This window comes from Dipodomys merriami, unplaced genomic scaffold (genome assembly GCF_024711535.1).
Source record: "Dipodomys merriami isolate MVZ:Mamm:240054 unplaced genomic scaffold, mDipMer1.0.p SCAF_128, whole genome shotgun sequence".
Taxonomy (NCBI): domain Eukaryota; kingdom Metazoa; phylum Chordata; class Mammalia; order Rodentia; family Heteromyidae; genus Dipodomys; species Dipodomys merriami.
The window spans coordinates 3,345,647-3,368,130 of NW_027202582.1; the positions used below are offsets into that span (position 1 = coordinate 3,345,647).

The 22,484-nt window shown below is 44.6% G+C and overlaps 1 protein-coding gene across 2 annotated transcripts in view; it reads left to right on the forward strand.

Annotated features, from left to right (window-relative positions):
* The first annotated feature begins 484 nt into the window (after positions 1–484).
* Positions 485–22,484, forward strand: part of LOC138824357 (lysine-specific demethylase 2A) — a 110,717-nt gene continuing 88,717 nt past the window's right edge. Inside the window, exons 1-3 of one of the 2 annotated variants that reach the window (XM_070018200.1) lie at positions 485–1,310; positions 2,436–2,560; positions 15,887–16,010. Coding sequence is in view for 1 of the 2 variants with exons in the window: in XM_070018199.1 (XP_069874300.1) it covers positions 2,519–2,560 (42 nt within the window). In the remaining variant the exon portion in view is untranslated. The remainder of the gene's footprint in view (positions 1,311–2,435; positions 2,561–15,886; positions 16,011–22,484) is intronic. The other variant, XM_070018199.1, reaches the window with a different exon arrangement.

Here is a 22,484-nt window from a genome sequence, read left to right on the forward strand (position 1 = left end):
CTTGGAGGGGTGTTGTGCTTTGTGGGGGTCGGGGGTCACCGCCCTCCGGGGAGAGGTGGGGGGAGGGCGGCCGGCGCAGCTGGCCGGCGATGGGCGGGGTCACAGAGGCGAAGTGTGTGTTCAGGCGAGGCTGTGTGGGGGGAGGGAGCGCGCGGAGGAGGACAGCGCTCGGTGCGCAGGCGCGAGCAGTGGGCCAGGCCCGGGCCCTGGAAGGAGGCCGGCGGGGAGCGGGGGCGGGAGGGCGTGCGGGCTGACTCGAGGGGTGGGGGAGCCGGGAGCCGCGTCGGCGTCGCGGGCGATTCGAGGCCGACGCATCCGCGCGTGCGCGCGCCGGCGGTGTGTCCGCCTTAGAGGGGAGTGACGCGTGCGCGTTCACGTGCGCCCGGGAGAGCGGTAAGCAGCAAAGGGAGGCTGGAAGGAGGTGGGGGCGGGGGAAAGTGGAGAGGCGACGGGAGGAGGGGTGGAGGGCGGCGCCTGCGCAGTGCGCGGCGGAGAGCTGTGTGTATGTGAGAGTCTGACGGGTTCAAAATGGCGGCGGCTGTTTCGGCGGCTCCTCCTGTGTGAGGGAAACAACACCCCTCCCCGGCGGCGGCGGCGGCGGCGGCGGCTGCGGCTCGCAGAGCACCTTCCCAGCTCCCGGGCTTGTCGCCACTCTGCCTCCCCTGGGAAGGGGGCGCCCCGGGAGGAGGGACAAGGCCAGGGGGCCCACATCCCGGAGTCTTCCCTCTGCGACTGGGGAGTAGACGGGGGCTCGTCCCGCAGCGCGGAGCCCGGGCTGAAGGGGAGACGCGAGGGCAGCCCGGGCCCCCGGCCGGCGCGCCGCACCGCTCCCGCCCTCTCCGCCCCCCGGGGCGGGGGCCCGCGTTCCGGGGGGCCGGGCGGCGCGGGGAGCCTCGGCCCAGCCGGTCTCAGCTGATCGGCCGCCGCTCCCGGGCTCCGGAGGCGGCCGGCCCAGGGCTCCGCGAGGAAGGCGCTCCCGCGACTGTGTGACCCGGGGCTCGGGCCCCGGCCCCGGCTCGTGCCCGGACTGCCGACCGCCGGCCCGGGGGAGGCGGGGGCGCCCCGGGCTCGGCGCAGAGGGGTCGCGCTCCCCGCGCCTGACGCCTCCGACGCCGGATCTCCGAAGCCAGAAGGGGAGGTTTGATCCTGCAACTGTTTCCTCTCTTTTCTGGGTCTCTCTGACCCTTTCTGGATACTGGATTAACCCACGGAAAAAACAGAAGACGACGTGTGGGATTAAACAAAAATTTCCTCTGGTTTTGGAATCTTTTACTTCTCACTTGGACAAGAAGTCAAGAGCAAAATCCCCGGTGAGATTCCCCCCCCCCCCCCCCCCCCGCCTTGGGAAGTTTGGTGCTCTGTGTTACCTGAAGACAATGTAAAGTTTCTATTTCTTCTTTGCGATGGGGGAACCGTAGATCGCTTGTTTTCCCCGTCCGGCCCGTGTGGCCCTTGCTCAGGGGGTGCAGACACAGGCTCCCTCGCGACCGTGGGTGAGGACTGGCTTCCTCCGGGAGGGCAGTGCCACGAACTGCAAACTGTGTCATCAGGTCCTCAGGTCTCCTAGCAGTTTTGAAAGGATGCCGTTAACGTGGCTGTAATGTAGTTACAAAAAGAAAAAAAAAACTGCATTCCCAATGGAAGCCATTATCTGAGAATATTTATAAAAAATGAAAATCCGTACTTGGTGATGTGGCTCGACTGTGACACTTTAGTTTTTGGAAAGAGTGCCGTTTACTCGTATTCATAGATCGAATCATTTCATTTTCTACTTTATCAAGCACAGACCATATTTTGGTCTCTTGATTTGCAACTCAAATTTGTTTCAGAGTTGTACACATCTAGTGTTGGGCTGGAGGGTAAGTCTAGGAGAGGAAGGTGATGATTGTGTACAGTCTCAGGGAGGGGTATGGGTAATTGTTTCCGAGTCTTTTTTGTTTGTTTGTTTTTTTGGTATAGTTAAGTCTGCCCTTCTTTCCAACTTAGTTTCTAATCGATGGTGTGAGAACCAATTTGCTTAAGATCCGGATTAGTTCAGCTCATCTGGTCAGCTAGCTCTCTGGAGATACAAGTCCTAGAGTCTTCTTTTGGAAATTTAACTTAGAATTCAATTTATTTATTTTAATTTATTTATGTTTGGCTAATGAAGGGGAGCTTTGCTAATTTCGTGGGCAGAAATAAGTGGTATGGCCTGTCATAAGGAACAGAAACCCCAACATTTCCTTTTGCCTAGGCCTCCAGTGGTGTAATGTGGTTAATGTTGAACATGACAAGGAACTACTTGCCTAAGAGCAGAAAGATCCCAAACTTGTAAAATAGGAACGTGATTTTTTTCTAGCCTCTAATTTAATACACATCTTAAATACTCCTTTCTATGAGAAGAAAGCCTAAGTTTGAGAAATGTTCTCATGTCTGCTCATATCATTATTCTCTAGTGTTGCAATCTGGTTCCTAAGGAGAAAGAGGAAGGCAGCCCTGGAGTGGTTTCATTACACTACTTTGCACAGAAGAGTAAGAGATGGAACCCGAAGAAGAAAGGATTCGTTACAGCCAGAGACTGGTTAGTATTCCCCCCTTCCCTTTTCTCTACTCTTAGTTTTAAAGTAGTTATTTTGTTTCCTCTTGTGAACTTAGTGTTGCTAAACTTTTCAGGTGGCTTTCTGTGTACCAGAGGAATGGGGAGGTAAGGGTTTGGTCAAGTAATTAGAGCCTTAATATTTCTTGTGTTGGGTAGAAACCAATGCAGATCAAATGGTTTTGTGCATTTAAAATGATAATGATTCCGAATTTACCATATTGATGTTATAATAAACTTAGTTGGATAAGTTATATTAGAATAGTAATAATAAGGATACAACTGGGTAGGGATAGTTGTATATAGTTTTTCAAGATAATGTGGTATCAGAATTAGTAATTTTTGAGCTGGGAGAAACTGGATTATTTTAACAAGTTAGCACTTTTGGTATGTTTGGAGGATTGTAGAGGGTATTGATTGAGGACATACAGAGTACTAGATGCTGCTAAGGTTCTGTATTTTGGAAAGAATATATGAGATATATTTTGTTGAAAGATATTTTACTTATTGGGAGGGGTAACTGTGTGTATGTAAATACTTTTAATTCCCAGACTTTTAGAACCTATTTTGTTTTCTGTAATCAGAGAACTTTATTAATCTTTTTTTTTTTTTTTTTTGGGGGTTGGTTGTGGGGCCTGGGCGCTTGTCCCTCAGCTCTTCAGCTCAAGGCTAGCGCTCTACCATTTGAGCCACAACACCACTTCTGGCCTTCTCTGCTTATGTGGTACTGAGGAATCGAACCCAGGGCCTGGTGCATGGTGCATGCAACAGAAGCACTGTACCGCTGAGCCACCCTCCAGCCCCTTTATTAATCATTTTATCCTGTATTCATTTCAAATATTTGTGCTGGGGCACCAGTGGCTGATGCTTGTAATCCTAGCTATTCAGGAGGCTGAGATAAGAGGATTGCAGTTTAAAACCAGCTCAAGCAGAGAAGTCCCTGAAACTCTTTTATCTCCAGTTAATCAGCAAAAAGCCAGAAGTAGGACTGTGGCTCTAGTGGTAGAGTGTTAGCCTTGAGGGGGGGGAGGGAACTAAGGGAAAGCATTTTGGCTCTGAGTTTAAGCCCAAGTACCAGCACAAAAATAAATTTATTAATAAATTATTTATTAATAAATTAATTTTAATTCATGTTTTTAGAGTGGGATATTAGGAAAGTCACTGAATTGTAGTAGTATGTGGAATTTGATGAACTAAAAGGTCTATATAACTATAGAAATTTATGGTGGTTTTATTTTGTTCTGTTTTACACTGAATTTGGAAAAAACTTGGTTTTGAATACATTTTTCTGATGATCTTCCTTCTTTTAGAGAAAAGGTTCACTGTCTTTTTAAATTTTTTTTATTACAAACAAAATTTTTTTTGGGGGGGGGCCCTGGTCTCTGGGTTTGAACTTGGCCTGGTGCTGTCCCTAAGCTTTTTCTAAAGGCTAGTGCTCTACAACTTGAACCACAGCTCTACTTCCAGCTTTTTTGGTAGTTTATTGGAGATAAGACTCCCATGGACGTTCTTGCCCTGGCTAGCTTTGAACCTTGAACTGCAATTCATGATCTTCAGATCTCAGCCTACTGAGTACCAAATATTGCAGACGTGAGCCACTGGCACCAGGCAGCTTTTCTTTTTTGATGTGATTGTTAAAAAGGTTTGGCATATATTAGCATGTGCATACAGCAAGTATATAGTTTGGTGGGCCTTATTCAGAGATTGCCTTTTGTTCCTTATCTATGTGTTAATTTTTTTTTTTTTTTTTGCCAGTCCTGGGGCTTGAACTCAAGGCCTGGGCAATGTCCCTGAGCTTCTTTTGCTCAAGGCTAGCACTCTACCACTTGAGCCACAGCACCACTTCCAGCTTTTTCTGTTTATGTGGTTCTGAGGAATTGAACCCAGGGCTTCATGAACACTAGGCAAGCACTGTACCACTGGGCTTGGCTACATTCTCAGCCCCTATGTGTTGTTTTTGTAATTCTTTTTTAAATGTTAGCTTTTTCACTCAAGGCTGGGACACTTCCACTTGAGCCACAGCTTTGCTTCCAGCTTTTTGATGGTTAATTGGAAATAAGAATCTCACAGACTTTCCTGCTAGGATTGGCTTTGAGCTGTGATCCTCAGTCCTTAGTTTCCATATTAGGATTACAGGTGTGAGCCACCAGTGCCTGCCTCTTTTCTTCTTCTTTTTCTTTTTGTCAGTCCTTGTGCTTGAACTCAGGGCCTGGACATTGTCCCTGAGCTTTTTTTGCTTAAGGCTGGATCTCTATCACTTTGAGCCACAGATCCACTTGCGGTTTTCAGGTGGTTAATTGGAGATTAGAGTCTCCTGTGGAACTTTTCTTCTCAGGCTGGCTTTGAACTTTGATCCTCAGATCTCAGCTAGGAATACAGGCTTGAGCCACTGTTGCCCGGCTGGCCCTTGAACTTTCACTCAGCTTTTTCACTCAAGGCTGGCACATCTATCACTTGAGCCACATCTCTAGGTCTTGTCTTTCTGCTGGTTCATTGGAGATAACAGCCTTGTAGATTTGTCTGCCCAGGATGACTTTGAACTTGGAGTCTCAATTTTGGTCTTCTAAGTATCTAGGATTGTAAGTGTGAGCTATTGATGCCTGGCTTGACATTTCTTGAATTAAACTTTTATTTGGTAACAGAAAAGAGACAGTGCTGCAGAACTCCCTTCTGAGGTAGTTTTTGCTACATGAAATTCATTTTTATCATGTCAAGTGTATAGACTTAGAATCGTTGAACTGTTTGATAGATATTTGAAGAAACTTGAAATAGCCTTTTTTTTTTTTTTGCGGGGGGGGGGGGGTCCCGTCATGGGGCCTGAACTCTGGGCCTGGGCGCTGTCCCTCAGCTCTTCAGCTCAAGGCTAGCACTCTACCACTTGAGCCACAGTGCCACTTCCGGCTTTTTTCTTTTTGCTTATGTGGTGCTGAGGAATTGAACCCAGGGCCTCATGCATGCAAGGCAAGCGCTCTACCACTGAGCCACCTTCCCAGCCCCAAAATACAGTCTTTAAAGGAAGAGCCTTTCAGCAAGCATCTTTTGTTTTTAATAGGGGTCACTTTATGAATTTGCATGTCATCCTTGCTGAGGGGTAATGCTCATCTTTTGTGTATTGTGTATTGTCCAAATCTTCCTTTTTTTTTTTTTTGCCAGACCTGGGGCTTGAACTTAGGGTTTGGACACTGTCTCCGAGCTGCTTTTGCTCAAAGCTAGCACTGAACCTACCACTTGAACCACAGTGCCACTTCTGGCTTTTTCTGCTTATGTGGTGCTGAGGAATTGAACCCAGGGCTTTATGTGTGCTAGGCAAGCACTCTATCACTAAGCCACATTCCCAGCCCAAAGTTCACTTTTTTTTTTTTTTTTTTGCCAGTCCTGGAGCTTGAACTGGGCCTGGACGCTGTCCCTGAACTCTTCAGTTCTAGGCTAGTGCTCTACCACTTTGAGCCATGGTGCCACTTCCGGTTTTCTGGTGGTTAATTGGAGATAAGAGTCTCGTGGACTTTCCTGCCTGAGCTGGCTTTGAATCGTGGTCCTCAGATCTCAGCCTCCTGAGTAGGTAGGATTATAGACGGGAGCCACCAGCACCCAGCTTGTAATTCACTTTTTTTTTTGGGGGGGGGGGTCTGGTCGTGGGGCCTGAACTGTGATCCTGAGTGCTGTCCCTCAGCTCTTCAGCTCAGGGCTAGCGCTCTACCACTTGAGCCACAGCGCCACTTCTGGCTTTTTTCTTTTTGATTATGTGGTGCTGAGGAATCGAACCCAGAGCCTCAGGCATACAAGGCAAGTGCTCTACCACTGAGCCACCTTCCCAGCTCTGTAATTCACTTTTTTATATGCTTACATACTCTGCTTTTAATAGTGAGATGGAGTCTCAGACTTTTCTGCTTTAGCTGGTCTGGAGCCAGGATCCTCCCTATATCAGCCTTCTGCATAGTTGGAATGACAGGTTGCATTGCAATTAGGTATTGATTGAGAAGGGGATCTGGAGTGTATGCCCTAGTGGGCCTCCAACCTTGATTTCCCCCCATCTCAGATTCTCAAGTAACTAAGATCACACTTCTGAATCTCCAGTGCTTGGCCTTTCTTTTATTTAAAGTAATTTCTACCTGTTGCACACATTCACCTTTTCCTTATCTAGCATATTTTGTTCTTTTGGTTAATGTGCTGTTGTTGGACTGTTGTGGAAAAGGGTACATCAAATATTTTGGTGGAGCTTTCTTAGAATTTTGAGTAATAATTTTGAAGTTTTTGGTGATTTGTGTCTTCTAAGATTGCATTTAAAGCTGTATTTTAAGTGTAAATTCCTTCTATAACAAAACTTTTGGTAGGAGAGTGTGTTACAGCTTATTTGACTGCCAGTGTCTCTATATAGTCTCTGTGTAGTGAGTGCTTATATTACAGAATTTTTTGTTGTTGGTTGTAGGGCTTGGACTCAGGGCCTGGGTGCTGTCCCTGAGCTTTTTTTTTTCCTTCTTTTTTCTGGGGGGTCCGGTCGTGGGGCCTGAACTCTGGGCCTAGGCCCTGTCCCTCAGCTCTTCAGCTCAAGGCAAGTGCTCTACTGCTTGAGCCACAGCGCCACTTCTGGTTTTCTGAGTGGTTTATTGGAGATTGGAGTCTCACTTTCCTGCCTGGACTGGCTGGCTTTGAACCTGTCCTCGGATCTCAGCCTCCTGAGTAGCTAGGATTACAGGCATGAGCCACCAGCGCCCAGCTTAATTTAGGTTTTATTTGTGGAGTTTTAAAAGTCACACAGTCTGGGCTGAGCATCAGTAGCTCACAACTGTAATCCTAACTACTCAGGAGGCTGAAGTCTGAAGATCATGGTTTGAAGCCAGCATAGGCAGGAAAATCCTGAGACCTTTATCTCCAACTAATCACTAAAACACTGTAAGTGGAGCTATGGTGGTTCAAGTGGTAGAATAGACTTGAGCAAAAAAAGCTCATGGATAGTACCCAGGCCCTGATTTCAAGCAACGGTACCAACACAAAAGTAAATTAAAAAAAAATACACAAAGGTAGGTGAAGAACTTCCATTAAATGAAAATACTGAGCAACTTTTCTTTTTCTTATTCTTTTTGGTGACAGTCCTAGGATTTGACTTTAGGTCCTGGGCATTGTTCCTGAGCTTTCGTGTTCAAGGCTAGTGCTCTACCACTTTGAGTTGCAGCTCCATTTCTGGCTATTTATTTATTTATTTATTTATTTATTTATTTTTTTAGTTGTTGCAGGTTTTTATTAGCATACATTTCTGGTACACAGGGTATGTTGTAACATTTCCACACAACTATACAATGTACTTCAGTCTGACTTTTCCTCTTCTGTTCATTTCCTTTACCTTCTCCCCTGACTTGCCTTTTTTTTTTGGGTCCGGCCATGGACCTTAACTCTGGGCCTGGGTGCTGTCCCTCAGCTTTTCAGCTCAAGGCTAGCGCTCTACCACTTGAGCCACAGCGCCACTTCTGGCTTTCATTTCTGGCTATTTAGTAGTTAATTGGAGATAAGGGTTCCATGGCCATCTTGATCCTCAGATCTCAGCCTCTTGAGTAGCTAGGATTACAGGCATGATCCACTGACGCTTGGCTTATAGGCTCATTTTTATATTAGTTAACTCTGTATATGTATGTGTACATATTTAACATCGTGTGATTTTTTTTTCCCCTTCCTTCGTGCTAGGTTCAAATACACGCTTATGCATGCTAGACAAATGGTTTACCACTGAGTTGAATGGTTAGCCCCATTGTGTGTGTCTGCAATGTATAGAAATAATCTTGTGGTTATTTTTTTTGTTGTGTTGTTGTGGGGCTTGAACTCAGGGGCTAGGCACTTTTGTTCAAGGCTAGCACTCTACCACTTTGAGCCACAGCTCCACTTCTGGTTTTCGGGTGGTTAATTGGAGAGAAGGTTCTCAACAGTTTTTTCTTTTTTCTTTTTTTTTTGGGTCCGGTCATGGGCCCTGAACCTTGGGTCTGGGCGCTGTCCCTCAGCTCTTCAGCTCAAGGCTAGCACTCTACCACTTGAGCCAAAGCGCCACTTCCGGCTTTTTTCTTTTTATTTATGTGGTGCTGAGGAATCGAAACCAGGGCCTCATGCATGCAAGGCAAGCGCTCTACCACTGAGCCACCTTCCCAGCCCCATCTCACGGTTTTTTCTGTCTAGACTGGCTCTGAACCATGATCCTCAGATCCTCAGATCCTCCTGAGTAGCTAGAATTACAGGTGTGAGCCACCTGTACTGGACCAATTTTATTTTATTTTTTTTTACCTTTGAAGGGGGTGTGGATGTATGGATGGGTAGATGGATGGTTGGATGGATAGATGGATATATTTAGGGCATAAACTCTACTTTCTTGAACTAGAATGATTATTTTGTACTGTTGGAGTTGAACAGCTAGGAGATAACAAAGTGAGTATACTCTTCGATTTGCTTAAATGAACACTTAGAGTTTTTTGTTTTGTTTTCTGCTCGTAGTAGGGCTTGAACTCAGAGCTTGGGTGTTATCCTTTGGCTTTTTCATTCAAGGTTGGCACTTTGTCACTTGAGCCATATCTTCTCTTCCAACTTTCCTTAGGGATAAGAGAATTATCCTTATATATATATATATATTTTTTTTTGGGGGGGTCCGGTCGTGGGGCCTGAACTCTGGGCCTGGGCGCTGTTCCTCAGCTCTTCAGCTCAAGGCTAGCACTCTACCACTTGAGCCATAGCACCACTTCTGGCTTTTGTCTTTTTGCTTATGTGTTGCTGGGGAATCGAACCCAGGGCCTCAGGCATGCAAGGCAAGTGCTCTACCACTGAGCCACCTTCCCAGCCCATATAATTTTTTTAATTGTCTAGAAAAGCCAAAAATTAAATAACATGAGTCAAAAGTCAGTGTGTAGACTAGCCGCCTTTGGCTCATGCATATAATCCTAGCTACTTGGGAGGCAGATGGCTATTAGGAGGATTGAAGTTCTAACCCAGCCCTGGCATGTACATGAGACTCATCAATTAATAGTGGGGTATAGTGATATACACTTGACATCCTAGCTACATGAGACTGAGATCAGGAAGTTCAGAGTTCCAGGCCAGTCTAAGCATAAGTTTGATACCCTATCTCAATTAGTTGCTGGTTAAGGTGGTATAGCCTTTCATCGTAGCTACATGGAAAGTGTAAATAGGTGGACCTTTTATAAGAGATTACTAAAAAAAGTAAGAATGAGCTGAAGGCATAGGTTAAGAGGTAAGAGCATCTGTCTAGCAAACATTAGGTCCTGAGTTCAAACCCATAGACCACCACCACCAAAAAAAAAGTTAATACATGAGATTTATAGTGATGCAGTGCAGTGACCCTTGAAGTGTGTGTGTGTGTGTGTGTGTGTGCGCGCGCGTGCCTGCGTGCGTGCGTGCGCACATGTGTACCTACCATTATTGAGATTTGAACCTCAAGGCCTGGGTGCTGTCCTTTGGTAGTTAATTGGAGATAAGAAGTTCATAGATGGGGCTAGGAAGGTGGCTTAGTGGTAGAGTGCTTGCTTGCCTTGCATGCATGAGGCCCTGGGTTCAATTCCTCAGCACCACATAAGCTGAAAAAGCCAGAAGCGGGGCTGACACTCAAGTGGTAGAGCACTAGCCTTGGGCTGAAGAGCTGAGGGACAGCGCCCAGGCCCAGAGTTCAGGCCCCACAGCTGACAAAGCAAAACAAAACAAAACAAAAAGAAGTTCATAGACTTTTCTGTCTAGGTTGTCAAATATTTTTGTTGTTGTTGTTGTTGTTGGTTTTGGGGCTTGAACTCAGCCTGGTGCTATCTCTAAACTTCTTTGCTCAAGGCTAGTTCTCTACCACTTTGAATCACAGCACCACTTCCAGTTTCTGGTGGTTAATTGGAGATAAGAGTCTTGTGTACTTTCCTGCCCAGGATAGCTTCAAATCACAATCCTCAGATCTTAGCCTCCTCTGAGAAGCTAGGGTTACAGGCATGAGCTACCAATGCCTGAATGACCTTCAGGTTTTTTTTTTTTTGAGTCCGGTCGTGGGGCCTGTACTCTGGGCCTGGGCGATGTCCCTCAGCTCTTCAGCTCAAGGCTAGTGCTCTACCACTTGAGCCACAGCAAGACTTCCGGCTTTTTCTTTTTGCTTATGTGGTGCTGAGGAATCGAACCCAGGTTCTCATGCATACAAGGCAAGCGTTCTACCACTGAGCCACCTTCCCAGCCCCTGACCTTCAGGTTTTACTTGGAACTATTTTTGTTTTTATTGGAAAGATGACCTTTGTTACATATGTGAATATCAACTATAGTATCCGTCTCTAACCTGTGTAGCAAGTTGCACATATATATTTATGTTTAGTATGGAAAAAGATTCCCTAGCTCCTTCTAGTGAATTTAGCTCCTGCCAATGGTAATTGTAGAAACAAATGAAAATGCAAATCAGTGTGAAAGTAAATACAATATACTTAAGAGTAAAATTATGTAGCCTGAGTGCTTTTTCTTGATTTTACCTAAATTTCATCTATTATCTGGGCAGTGGTAGTGGTAAAGTGTTGATATACTTGAGAATTCATTTTGCTTATCAATCTTGATGAGATTAAGAATTTTTTCTTAACACCCTATTGGATGTCCAATTCTGCTAATAGGAGTTGCATATGATTCTCTGTAAAACTATCTCAGCACTGTTAATCTTCATTAGGGGCTAGTTGAATGCAGTCATAGTGATATTCCCATCTCTCCTTGGGTTATCCTTAAAATTGTTGTTTTCAGATTCAGCAGCTTTCAGATTATCCTTTTTTTTTCTTTTTCTTTTTTGACAATCATGGGGCGTGAGCTCTGGGCACTGTTCCTATGCTCTTCAGCTCAAGGCCAGTGCTCTATCACTTGAGCCACAGTGCCACTTCTGGTTTTTTTGTGGTTTATTGGAGATAAAAGTCTCACGAACTTTCCTGCCTGTGCTGGCTTTGAACCGTGATCCTCAGATCTCAACCACCTGAGTAGCTAGGATTACAGGTGTGAGCCACTGGCACCCCACAGATTATCCTTTCTTATAAATGCTTTCACTTTGCTCTTGTCTGATATCTTTGTCACTGAGAATAGGCTAGACAAAATGGAGTACTGAAGTCTTTTTCTTTAAAATGAGAGTATCTTAACAATTAGAAAAAAATTCACTTGCTTATTCATAATTATTTCATGGATTTTGTCTGTTAGAGGAGTACACTATTGTGATTGTTACAGCTTCCTTCCTGATACAGGAGAAACTTGTTGCTCATTCTTTTTTCTTTTCTTTTTTTTTGCCAGTCATGGGGCTTAAACTTCTGGGCCTGGGTACCATTCCTGAGCTCAAGGCTGGTGCTCCACCACTTTGAGCCACAGCGCCACTTTTGGTTTTCTGGTGGTTTTTAAAATTTATTTTTACTTTTTTGGTCAGTCATGGGGCTTGATATCTGGGCCTGGGTGGTCAAGAGGCTTGAACTCTGGGCCTGGGTGCTGTCTCTCTCAGCTCTTCAGCTCAAGGCCAGCGTTCTACCACTTGAGCCATAGCACCACTTCCACCCTTTTCTGCTTATGTGGCGCTGAGGAATCAAACCCAGGGCCTCATGCATGTGAGGCAAGCACTCTACCACTGAGCCACCTTCCCAGCCTTATCTGGTGGTTAATTGGAGATCAAGAGTCTCATGGACTTTCCTACCTAGGCTGGCTTTGAATTGTGATCCTCAAATCTTAGCCTTCTGACTAGCTAGGATTATAGGTGTGAGCCACCGGGCACCCAGCTTGTTGCTCTTTTTTTTTTTTTTTTTGGTCATGGGGCTTGAACTCGGCTTGGGTGCTGTCCCTGAGCTCTTCAGCTCAAGGCGAGCGCTCTACCACTTGAGCTACAGCGCCACTTCCGGTTTTCTGGTGGTTTATTGGAGATAAGAGTTTCATGGACTTTCCTGCCCGGGCTGGTTTTGAACCATGATCCTCAGATCTCAACCTCCTGAGTAGCTAGGATTACAGGCGTGAGCCACCGGTGCTCCACTTGTTGCTCATTTTTGTGTGGCTCCAAATGCAGTGGAGAGAACTAATTATTCTTATACATTAAGCTATATTTTGGGCACCCAGCAAAAGGACTATATTTAAGCCCTATCACTTTCTCTTGTTTTATTTTTCTGAGTGCTAATTGCTACTGCATTTATGCTTGTTTGGTATAGCCTTCCATTAGCGTAAACTTTGTGAGAGGATGTTTTGTACATGCTACATACATACTGAGTACCTCCAACAGCAAATGGGGTCTGTAAGTACTTGTAGAAATCATTGAAATCTGTGATACATATAATTTTCTTTTTCTTTTAGTTTTATTTTTATTGGTTGTGGGGCTTGAATTCTGGGCCTGGGCACTATCTCAGCTCTTCGGCTCAAGGTGAGCACTCCACCACTTGAGCCACAGGGCCACTTCCAGTTTTCTGAGTGGTTTACTGGAGACAAGAGTCTCACAGTTTCCTGCCAGGGCTGGCTTTGAACCAAGATCCTCAGATCTCAGCCTCCTGAGTAGCTAGGATTACAGGTATGAGCCACTGATGCTTGGCTATATTTTTCTTTTTAAAAGACATTTAAAATACTTAGGATCTTGTTATTTAATACAGACTGGCCTCAAGCTCATATTCTTCCTGTCTTAACCTACCAAGTGCTGGTATTACAGATGAATACCACCCTGCCCATGTACAAATTTTCTTGAGTGCTAGGCCACAAAAATGCAGGAGAGGTTAGTATACATGGGTAAGCAAGATATCTAAGTACTGAGTTTTGTAGACTAGGTAAGAACTAGAAGGCATAAGGTATAACAAAAATGTAATGTTTAACAAATGTGTCAGATAAACACCTTTATGGTATTTGGGCCATTAGCACAAATAAGAGAATATTTGGTTGAGTTTAAAAGTAGAGCCTGGGGCTAGGAATGAGGCTTAGTGGTAGAATGCTTGCCTTGAATTCACGAATCCCTGGGTTCGATTCCTGAGTACCACATAAACAGAAAACGCAGGAAGTGGCTCTGTGGCTCAAGTGGTAGAAGGTTAGCTTTGAGCTAAAGAAACTTAGGACAGGGGCTGGAAAGGTGGCTCAGTGGTAGAGCGCTTGCCTTGCATGCCTGAGGCCCTGGGTTCGATTCCTCAGCACCATATAAGCAAAAAGAAAAAAGCTGGAAGTGGTAGAGTTCAGGGCCCACGACCAGACCCAAAAAGAAGAAAAAAAAAAAAGAAGAAGCTTAGGACAATTCCCACGCCCTGAGTTTAAGCCACAGGACTGGCATACACACACACACACATACATACATACATACATGTAGAGCCTGAAACGGGGCACCAGTGGTTCATGCCTGTAATCCTAGCTGCTCTGGAGGCTAAGATCTCAGGATCATGGTTCGAAGCCAGCCCCAGTCTGGGCAGAAAAGTCCTCTTGAGATGCTCATCTCTAATTAAGCACTCAAAAATGGGAAGTGGAGCTGTGGCTCAAAGTCTAAAAGAACTCGCTTTGAGCAACAGAGCTCAGGAACAGGGCCCAGGGCCGGAGTTTAGGCCCCAGGACTGACCAAAAAGAAAAAAAATGGAGCGCCTGAATTTTAAGTTCTCCTGAGATAAACCTTCTACATCAAGGTTTTTGCTGATCTTTAGACAGCCTTAAATCTGTAACATAATGGATTGTGTTTGTATTAGAAATTCTTAGGGACTGGGAAGGTGGCTCCATTCCTCAGCACCACATAAGCAGAAAAAGCCAGAAGTGGCGTCATGGCTCAAGCGGTAGAGCACTAGCCTTGTGTTAAAGAGCTGAGGGTCAGCGCCTAGGCTTCACTACCAACCAAAAACAAAAACAACAATAAAATTCTTAGTTCTGGCCAGTAGTTAGTATTTGATATGTTTACAGTATGTCATGCAGGGGGCACATACATGTCCTTTTTATTTTTGCCAGTCCTGGGGCTTGATCTCAGGGCCTAGGCACTGTTCCTGAGCATTTTTTTTGCAATTTTTTTTTTTTTTTTTTTTTTTGCTTATGTGGTGCTGAGGAATTGAACCCAGGGCCTCAGGCATGCAAGGCAAGCCCTCTACCACTGAGCCACCTTCCCAGCCCTGTTCCTGAGCATTTTTGAGCTCAAGACAAGTGCTGTACCACTTGAGCCATAGCAATACTCTTGACTTTTTCTGAGTTAATTTGTTGGAGATAGGAGACTCATGGACTTTCCTGCCTGGGCTGGTTTCAAACTGTGAGCGTCACATCTTTAGCCTCCTGAGTAGCTAGGATTACAGGTGTGAGCTACCAGTACACGGCTCATATTCCCTTTTTTTTTTTTATTGATTGGTTGTGGGGCTTGAACTCATGGCCTTGGTGATGTTCCCAAGCTCTTTTTTTTTTTTTTTTTTCTTTGGGTCCGGTAATGGGGCCTGAACTCTGGGCCTGGGCGCTGTCCCTCAGCCCTTCAGCTCAAGGCTAGTGCTCTACCACTTGAGCCACAGCGCCACTTCTGGCTTTTTTCTTTTTGCTTATGTGGTGCTGAGGAATGGAACCCAGGGCCTCATGAGTGCAAGGCAAGCGCTCTACCACTGAGCCACCTTCCCAGCCCCCTTCCAAGCACTTTTTTGCTCAAGGCCAGTGCTCTACCACTTTGAGCCGAAGATCCACTTCCAGTTTTCTGGTGATTAATTGGAGATGAGTCCCAAGGACTTTCTTACCCAGGCTGGCTTTTTTTCAGGCTGGCTTTTTTTTTTTTTTTTGGTCGGTTGAACTCTGTGGCTTGAACTCTGGGCCTGTGGGCTGTCCCTCAGCTCTTCGGCTCAAGGCTAGCGCTCTACCACTTGAGCTACAGAGACACTTTCGGTTTTCTGGTAGTTTATTGGAGATAAGAGTTTCACGGACTTTCCTGCCCTGGCTGGCTTTGAACCTCGACCCTCAGATCTCAGCCTCCTGAGTACCTAGGATTACAGGTGTGAGCCACTGACGCCTGGCCCAGGCTGGTTTTGAAGCTGCAGATCCTCAGGTTTCAGCCTCCTGAATAGATAGGATTGCAGGTGTGAACCACTGTCTTTGAGATACAGTATCACTATGAGTTCAAGCAAGTCTTGAACTTGTGGTTTGAGGCTACATCTAAAATTTCTTCCTTAACAACTGTGTTATAAACATCTAAACATATAAATCTAGTTATAAATATTTGATAGCCAGTGTTAGACTTTGTTTAAAATAAACTGGCACATTAAAAAATAACTTTGAGCTTACTATACTTAACCTATTAAAATTATAGTGTTGCACAGTTTGTGTGTATGTTTTTAACTTATGCATGACACTCATATCCTTGTTTTCTGTTTTAAATTTTAGGTTCTTGGGGGTTTTCTCTGTCTATGAGTATTTGGTAAAAACTTAAACTTCCTAAAGATAAAAGGCAGCAAATAGTGACCAAACGAATGGTTTTGGCAAATACAGTGGTGAAGGCCTCCTGCAGGTAGGTAGAGAGGAGGAGGGAAGTGGGTTTCCTTTCAAGTTGTAAAGACAACAGTATAAGCATTACTATGGTTTGTATAAAGTCTGCATCATATGGGTATTAGAATGGTAGGACTAAAATAGGAGGTGTATTTTGGGAGGCACTGATAATGATGTCAGAATACACTTTATGTATGCATGTGCTGGTACTGGGGCTAGAACAGAAGCCCTGGGCACAGATCTGAATTCAAGGCTAGCTCTCTACCACTTGAGCCATAACTCCATTTCTGGGTTTTTGGAGGTTAATTGGAGACAAGATTCTCACAGACTTTCCTGCTTTGACTAGCTTTGAAATGAAATCCTTAAATTTTAGCTTCCTAAGTAGTTGCTAGAATTACAGATGTGAGCCACCAGCTTCCACCTCTGGAAATAACTTTTTTTTTTTTTTTTGTAGGTTATGGAGTTTAAACTCTTGGCTTGGGCATTGTCCCTAAGCTCTTTTGCTCAAAGATAGTGCTCAATCACTTTGAGCCATAGCATCACTTCGAGTTTTATGGTGATTCATTGGAGATAAGAGTCTCATATATTTTCCTGCCCAGGTTGGCTTTGAACTATGATCTTCAGATCTCAGCCTCCTGAGCAGCTAGGATTGTAAGCTTGAGACACCAGCTCTACCTAGAAGAGTCTTTTGAAGGTTAAAATGTTATTTCCAAGCCAGGAGCTGGTGGCTCAAGCTACTCAGGAGGTTGAGATCTGAGGATCACAGTTCAAAGCCACATGGGACAGTGGGGCTGTTTTTTTGGTCAGTCATGGGGCTTGAACTGTGGTCCTGGGTGCTGTCCCTTAGCTGTTCATCTCATGACTCTACCACTTGAGCCACTTTCAATTTTCTTCTGGTGGTTTATTGGAGATAAGAGTCTCACAGACTTTCCTGCCTGGGCTGGCTTTGAAACATGATCCACAGATCTCAGCCTCCTGAGTAGCTGGGGTTACAGGTGTGAGCTACTGGCACCCAGTTGAGACTTTTTTTTTTAATGGCCAGTCTTGGGGCTTGAACTCAGGGCCTGGGCACTGGCCCTGAGTTTCTTTTGCTCAAGGCTAATACTCTACCACCTGAGCCACAGTGTTACTTCGGCTTTTTCTATGTATGTGGTACTTGGGAATTGAACCCAGGGCTTCATGCATGCTAGGCAAGCACTCTACCAATAAGCCACATTCCCATCCTGACAGTGGGACTCTTATCTCACAGTTCAAAGCCACGTAGGACAGTGTGACTCTCATCTCCAATTAAACACCAAAAACCCAGAAGTAGAGAAGTGGCTCAAGTAGCAGATTGCTAGCTTTGAACAAAAAAAAACAAAGGACAGTGTCTAAGCCCTAAGTTCAAGGCCCAGCACTGGTACACAAAAAAAGGGCTTTTTGGGGCTGGGAAGATGGCTCAGTGGTAGAGTGCTGCCTTGCATGCATGAGGCCCTGAGTTTAAGTCCTCAGTACCACATAAGCAGAAAAAGCCCGTAGTGCTGTGGCTCAAGTGGTAGATAGAGTGCTAGCCTTGAGCTGAAGGACAGCGCCAAGGTTGAGTTTAGGCCCATGACTGACAAAAAAAGGGTGGGGTGGGCTTTCTTTCCTTCCTTCCTTCCTTCCTTCCTTCCTTCCTTCCTTCCTTCCTTCCTTCCTTCCTTCCTTCCTTTCTCTTTCTTTCTTTCTTTCTTTCTTTCTTTCTTTCTTTCTTTCTTTCTTTCTTTCTTTCTTTCTTTCTTTCTTTCTTTCTTTCTTTCTTTCTTTCTTTCTTTCTTTCTTTCTTTCTGAGATAGACTCTCTATGTAACCAAGGCTGAACTAGATGAAGCTATTCTCTTGTTTCCACCTCCTGCAAGCTGGAATTACAGATACACATACACCATCACACCCAGCTATAGTTTAAGGTAACATTTGAAACTTCTTGAACTCTTAAGGCAGTGATTCTCAAAGGTATCATCATCAGCATCCATTTTCTGTGTATCTGAGACATGTTGGAAGTATATATACTTGGGTCTTACCTCAAACTTATGGAATCAGAAAGCCTGGTGTTGGGCCTACAAATATGTAGTTGTTTATTTGATGTTTTTTCTTTTTTTGTGTGTGCATCAAAGGAGACTGCTAGTACTTAGGGCCTCCTGCCTTGATGGGCTTTTTTCCTCCCCTCCACAGCTGACTCTACACTTGTGCCATGCCTTCAGTCCAGCTTTTGTGTTTGTCTTTTGGTACCAGCACTAGGGCTTGAAATTCAGGGTCTGGGCACTGTCCCTCAGTTTTTTCACTCAAGGCTAACACTCTAGCCTACCACTTGAGCTACTTCCAGCTTTTTTTTTTTTTTTTTTTTTTGGGTCTGGTTGTGAGGCCTGAACTCTGGGCCTGAGCACTGTCCCTCAGCTCTTCAGCTCAAGGCTAGCGCTCTACCATTTGAGCCACAGCGCCACTTCCGGCTTTTTTTCTTTTTGCTTATTTGGTGCTGAGGAATGGAACCCAGGGCCTCATGCATGCAAGGTAAGCGCTCTACCACTGAGCCACCTTCCCAGCCCCTTCCAGCTTTTTTAATTAGACATAATCTCAGGACTTTCTTATCTGGACAGGCTTTGAACCCTGATGCTCAGATCTCAAGCACCTGAGTAGCTAGGATTACAGGTACAAACCACCAGCGCCTGCCAAAATTTTTTTTCCCCCTTCTTTTTCTCACGTTGATTAGTTAATTTTGCATCTTGAGCCTGCTAACTGTGCTGTACCATTCAGCTACATTCTATACTATGTGGAAAATGAACTATGCGATTTGTAGACAGGGATGGAAAGGGATAACTGGGGAAAAGTGAAGGAAGGGATGACATTGCCCAAAAAGAAATGTACTCATTACCTGACTTATGAACCGGTAACCTATCTGTACAGTACCTTAATAATAATTAAACATAAATAAATCTTCTAACATCTCCCTGTTTTTGTTTTTGGCAGTAGTAAGGGTTTTACTTGGTTCATAATTTTGCTAAGCAAGTGTTGTATAGCTGAGCCACACCTCTTAGTTCTCAGCCATCATTTTGATGGTTAATTAGAGATAGAGTCTCTTAAGATTTTTCTGTCCAGGCTGGCTTTGAACCTTAGTCCTCTAGGTCTTAGCCTCCTGAGTAGCTAACATTACTATGTAAGCCACTAGTACACAGCTTGTTGTTGTTGGCTTTTTTATTTTTATTTTTTGAGAGTGTATTTTTTTTTTTTTTGGTGGGGGGTGGGAGGGGCAATCCTGGGGCTTGAACTCAGGGCCTGGGCACTGTCCCTGAGCTGCTTTTGCTTGAGGCCAGAACTCTACCACTTGAGCCACAGCGCCACTTCTGGCTTTTTCTGTTTATGTGGTGTTGAGGAATGGAACCCAGTGCTTCATGTATGCTAGGCAAGCACTCTGCCACTAAGCCACCTTTCCAGCCAGAGACAGTGTATGGTTGTATAGACCAGTCCAATCTCATATTTTCTGTGTAGTCCAAAGTGACCTTGAATTCCTAAACTTCCAGCTTTTGCTACCTGAGTGCTGGAATTACAGCTGTGTGTCACTGTACCTTGCTGAGCAGGGTATTTTATTATTAATATATTTGTTTATTCATTCATTCAGCTGTTTTCAGGTTTGAAATTTTGATCACAACTACCACTTGAGCTATGCCTCTAGCTTGACTTTTTGCTGGTTTATTGGATATGAAGTCTTGTGAACTTTTCTGTGTGGACTGGCTTCAAACCAAGATCTTCTCGTTCTTAGCCTCCTGAGTAGCTAGGGATATAGGTGTCAGCCACCAGGTATTGTAAGCTGTATTTTAATGAGATAAATGATTGATGCATGGTTGGTAAGGTTTGAGAGCCACTATTCTGGACATAAGTAGTGGAAATATGACAAGGAAGAGTTAGAAGCAAAATATATTGATAGTGGAGGACTGACAGAATTAAATGGAGAGTACTTAATCAGGGATAATAAGTCCTGAGTTCCTAGCATCAACTCCTACTAATATTGGAGGCAAAGGCAAATGAATTTAAGTATTCCAGGTACTCATGGGTTACCATAAAGACCATACCTAGTAATTTTTGTGTTTTTTTTTGCCGGAGGAGGTGGGGGAGTTTGAACTTGTGGCCTGGGCCCTGTCCCTGAGCTCAAGGCTAGTGCTCTACTATTTGAGCCACAGTACCATTTCCAATTTTCTGGCAGTTAATTGGAGATAAGAGTTTCATCGGGGGGGGGGGGTGGGGGTGGGGGGTGGGGGGGGGCCTTGGGAAGGTGGCTCAGTGGTAGAGTGCTTGCCTTGCATGTATGAGACCCTAGCTTTGATTCCTCAGCACCACATATGCAGAAAAAGCCAGAAATGGTGTTATAGCTCAAGTATTAGAGTGCTAGCCTTGAGCTTAAGAGCTGAGGAACAGCACCCAGGCCCAGAGTTGAGGCCCATGATCAACAGAAAGAACAGAGTCTCATAGGCTTTCCTGACCAGACTGGCTTTGAACCCTGATCCCTCAGTAGTTAGGATTACAGCCATGAGCCATGGGCACCTGGCAGGTAGGACTTTTTGAAAGGGATAGAGAATGATGGTGGATGTTTTGGAAGTTGGAGATTAGGAGATTATTTATTTTTATTGTATTATCATTAAGGTGTTATGCAGAGGGTTTACCGTTCCATACATGAGGTAATGAGTACATTTCTTTTTGGACGATGTCATCCCTTCCTTTACTTTTCCCCAGTTACAAATTACATAGTTCATTTTCCATATAGTGTCTACTGAGTGACTGCATTTGTTCCTCAATCCTCCCTCCATTTCTGTGACTCCCCTTCCCCAAAAGGCAGAATAAAATACATTTTAAAAAAGGCAAAAACATTACCACCACCATTACCAAAAACAAAAAAACTATTTTCATTTCCAGGAATTTGTTTTGTAAATTGTATTTTAAATGTTCAGAGAGAGGTATTACTTCTTTGGATTCCTCCCCTAAGAATATCTTCCTTTAGTCTTACTATTTGTGTATAAATGCCAAGAGTCTTGTTGGAGATTTATTTAAACTGGACCTAATTTTGCTTCTCTGGAGACACTGAATAATTTTGGAGACATTTCTGATTATTAGACTGGGAAAATGTTCTTTTTTTTGGTAGGCTATACAAAGGGTTACAGTGGTAAATGTAATGTAGTAAAAAGCATATATATAATAGGGTACCCTAATTTAAACTTTAGTAGTGGGCTGAGACATCATTGGACACTTTCCCTAAAAAAGGTTTTAAGGGTAATTCCTGAAGTGTGAGATAAGAGGTATCTAGGCAAAGTGGAAGAAGTTTTTCTTTTTTGGTGCTGGTCCTGGGACTTGAACTCAGGGCTTGGCTCCTGTCCCTGACATTTGTACTCTAGTCTGGCACTCTGCTACTTGAGCTACAGCTCCACTTACAGCCTTTTGATGGTTAATTGGGGATAAAGCGGGGGCTGGCTTTGAGCAGAGATCTCCAGATCTCTGTGTCCTAAATAGCTAGGATTATAGGCATGAGCCTTTGATACCCAGCAAGAGTTTTTATTTAATGCAAAAAATCCAAGTTGGAATGAATTTGACATGTTTGAGACACCTACAAGCCAACCAAAACAAAACCCAGGAAATCATTGCAGACGGCTGGGGAATGTGATATAGTGCTTGCCTAGCATAGATGAAGCCCTGGGTTTGATTCCTCAGTACCACATAAATAGAAAAAGCCAGAAGTTCTGTGACTCAAGTGGTAGAGTGCTAGCACATGAAGCTCAGGGACTGTGCCCAGGCCCCTGAGTTCAGGCCCCAGGTCTGACCAAAAATAAAAAAAGCCCACACACAAAAAAAGACAAAAAACTGAAACACTACAGAGATATGAGTGGAAGACAATCTTGATTGGTAGTCAGAGTCATGTTAAATAAGGTGTTACCATATACACAGTGAGAATGTAGTTTAGCTGAGGAGTGAGTAGTATGTTTGGGATCAGTAGCTGAATTGTAGAGAAAGGATCAGGGAGAGTACAAGAATAGCTCTGGGGAGGCCTACAATGGTTCAGGTAAGTTGTAATATCTAGTATGGATTAAAGAACTGATAACAGGGGCTGGAAAGGTGGCTCAGTGGTAGAGCACTTGCCTTGCATGCATGAGGCCCTGGGTTCCATTCCTCAGCACCACATAAGCAAAAAGAAAAAAGCCGGAAGTGATGCTGTGGCTTAAGTGGTAGAGTGCTAGCCTTGAGCTGAAGAGCTGAGGGACAGTGCCCAGGCCCAGAGTTCAGGCCCCATGACCGGACCCCCCCCCCCCAAAAAAAAAAAAAGAACTGATAACAGGAGGTAAAGCCAAACTTGTAATTCTAGCTACCTGGGAGACAGATCTAAGGATCACCATTCAAACTCAGCCTGAGCAGAAAAATCCTTTAGACTTTTCAGCTAAAACACTGGAGGTGTGGTTCAAGTGGTAGAATGTCAGCTGTGGACAAAAAAGCAGAGCAAGAGT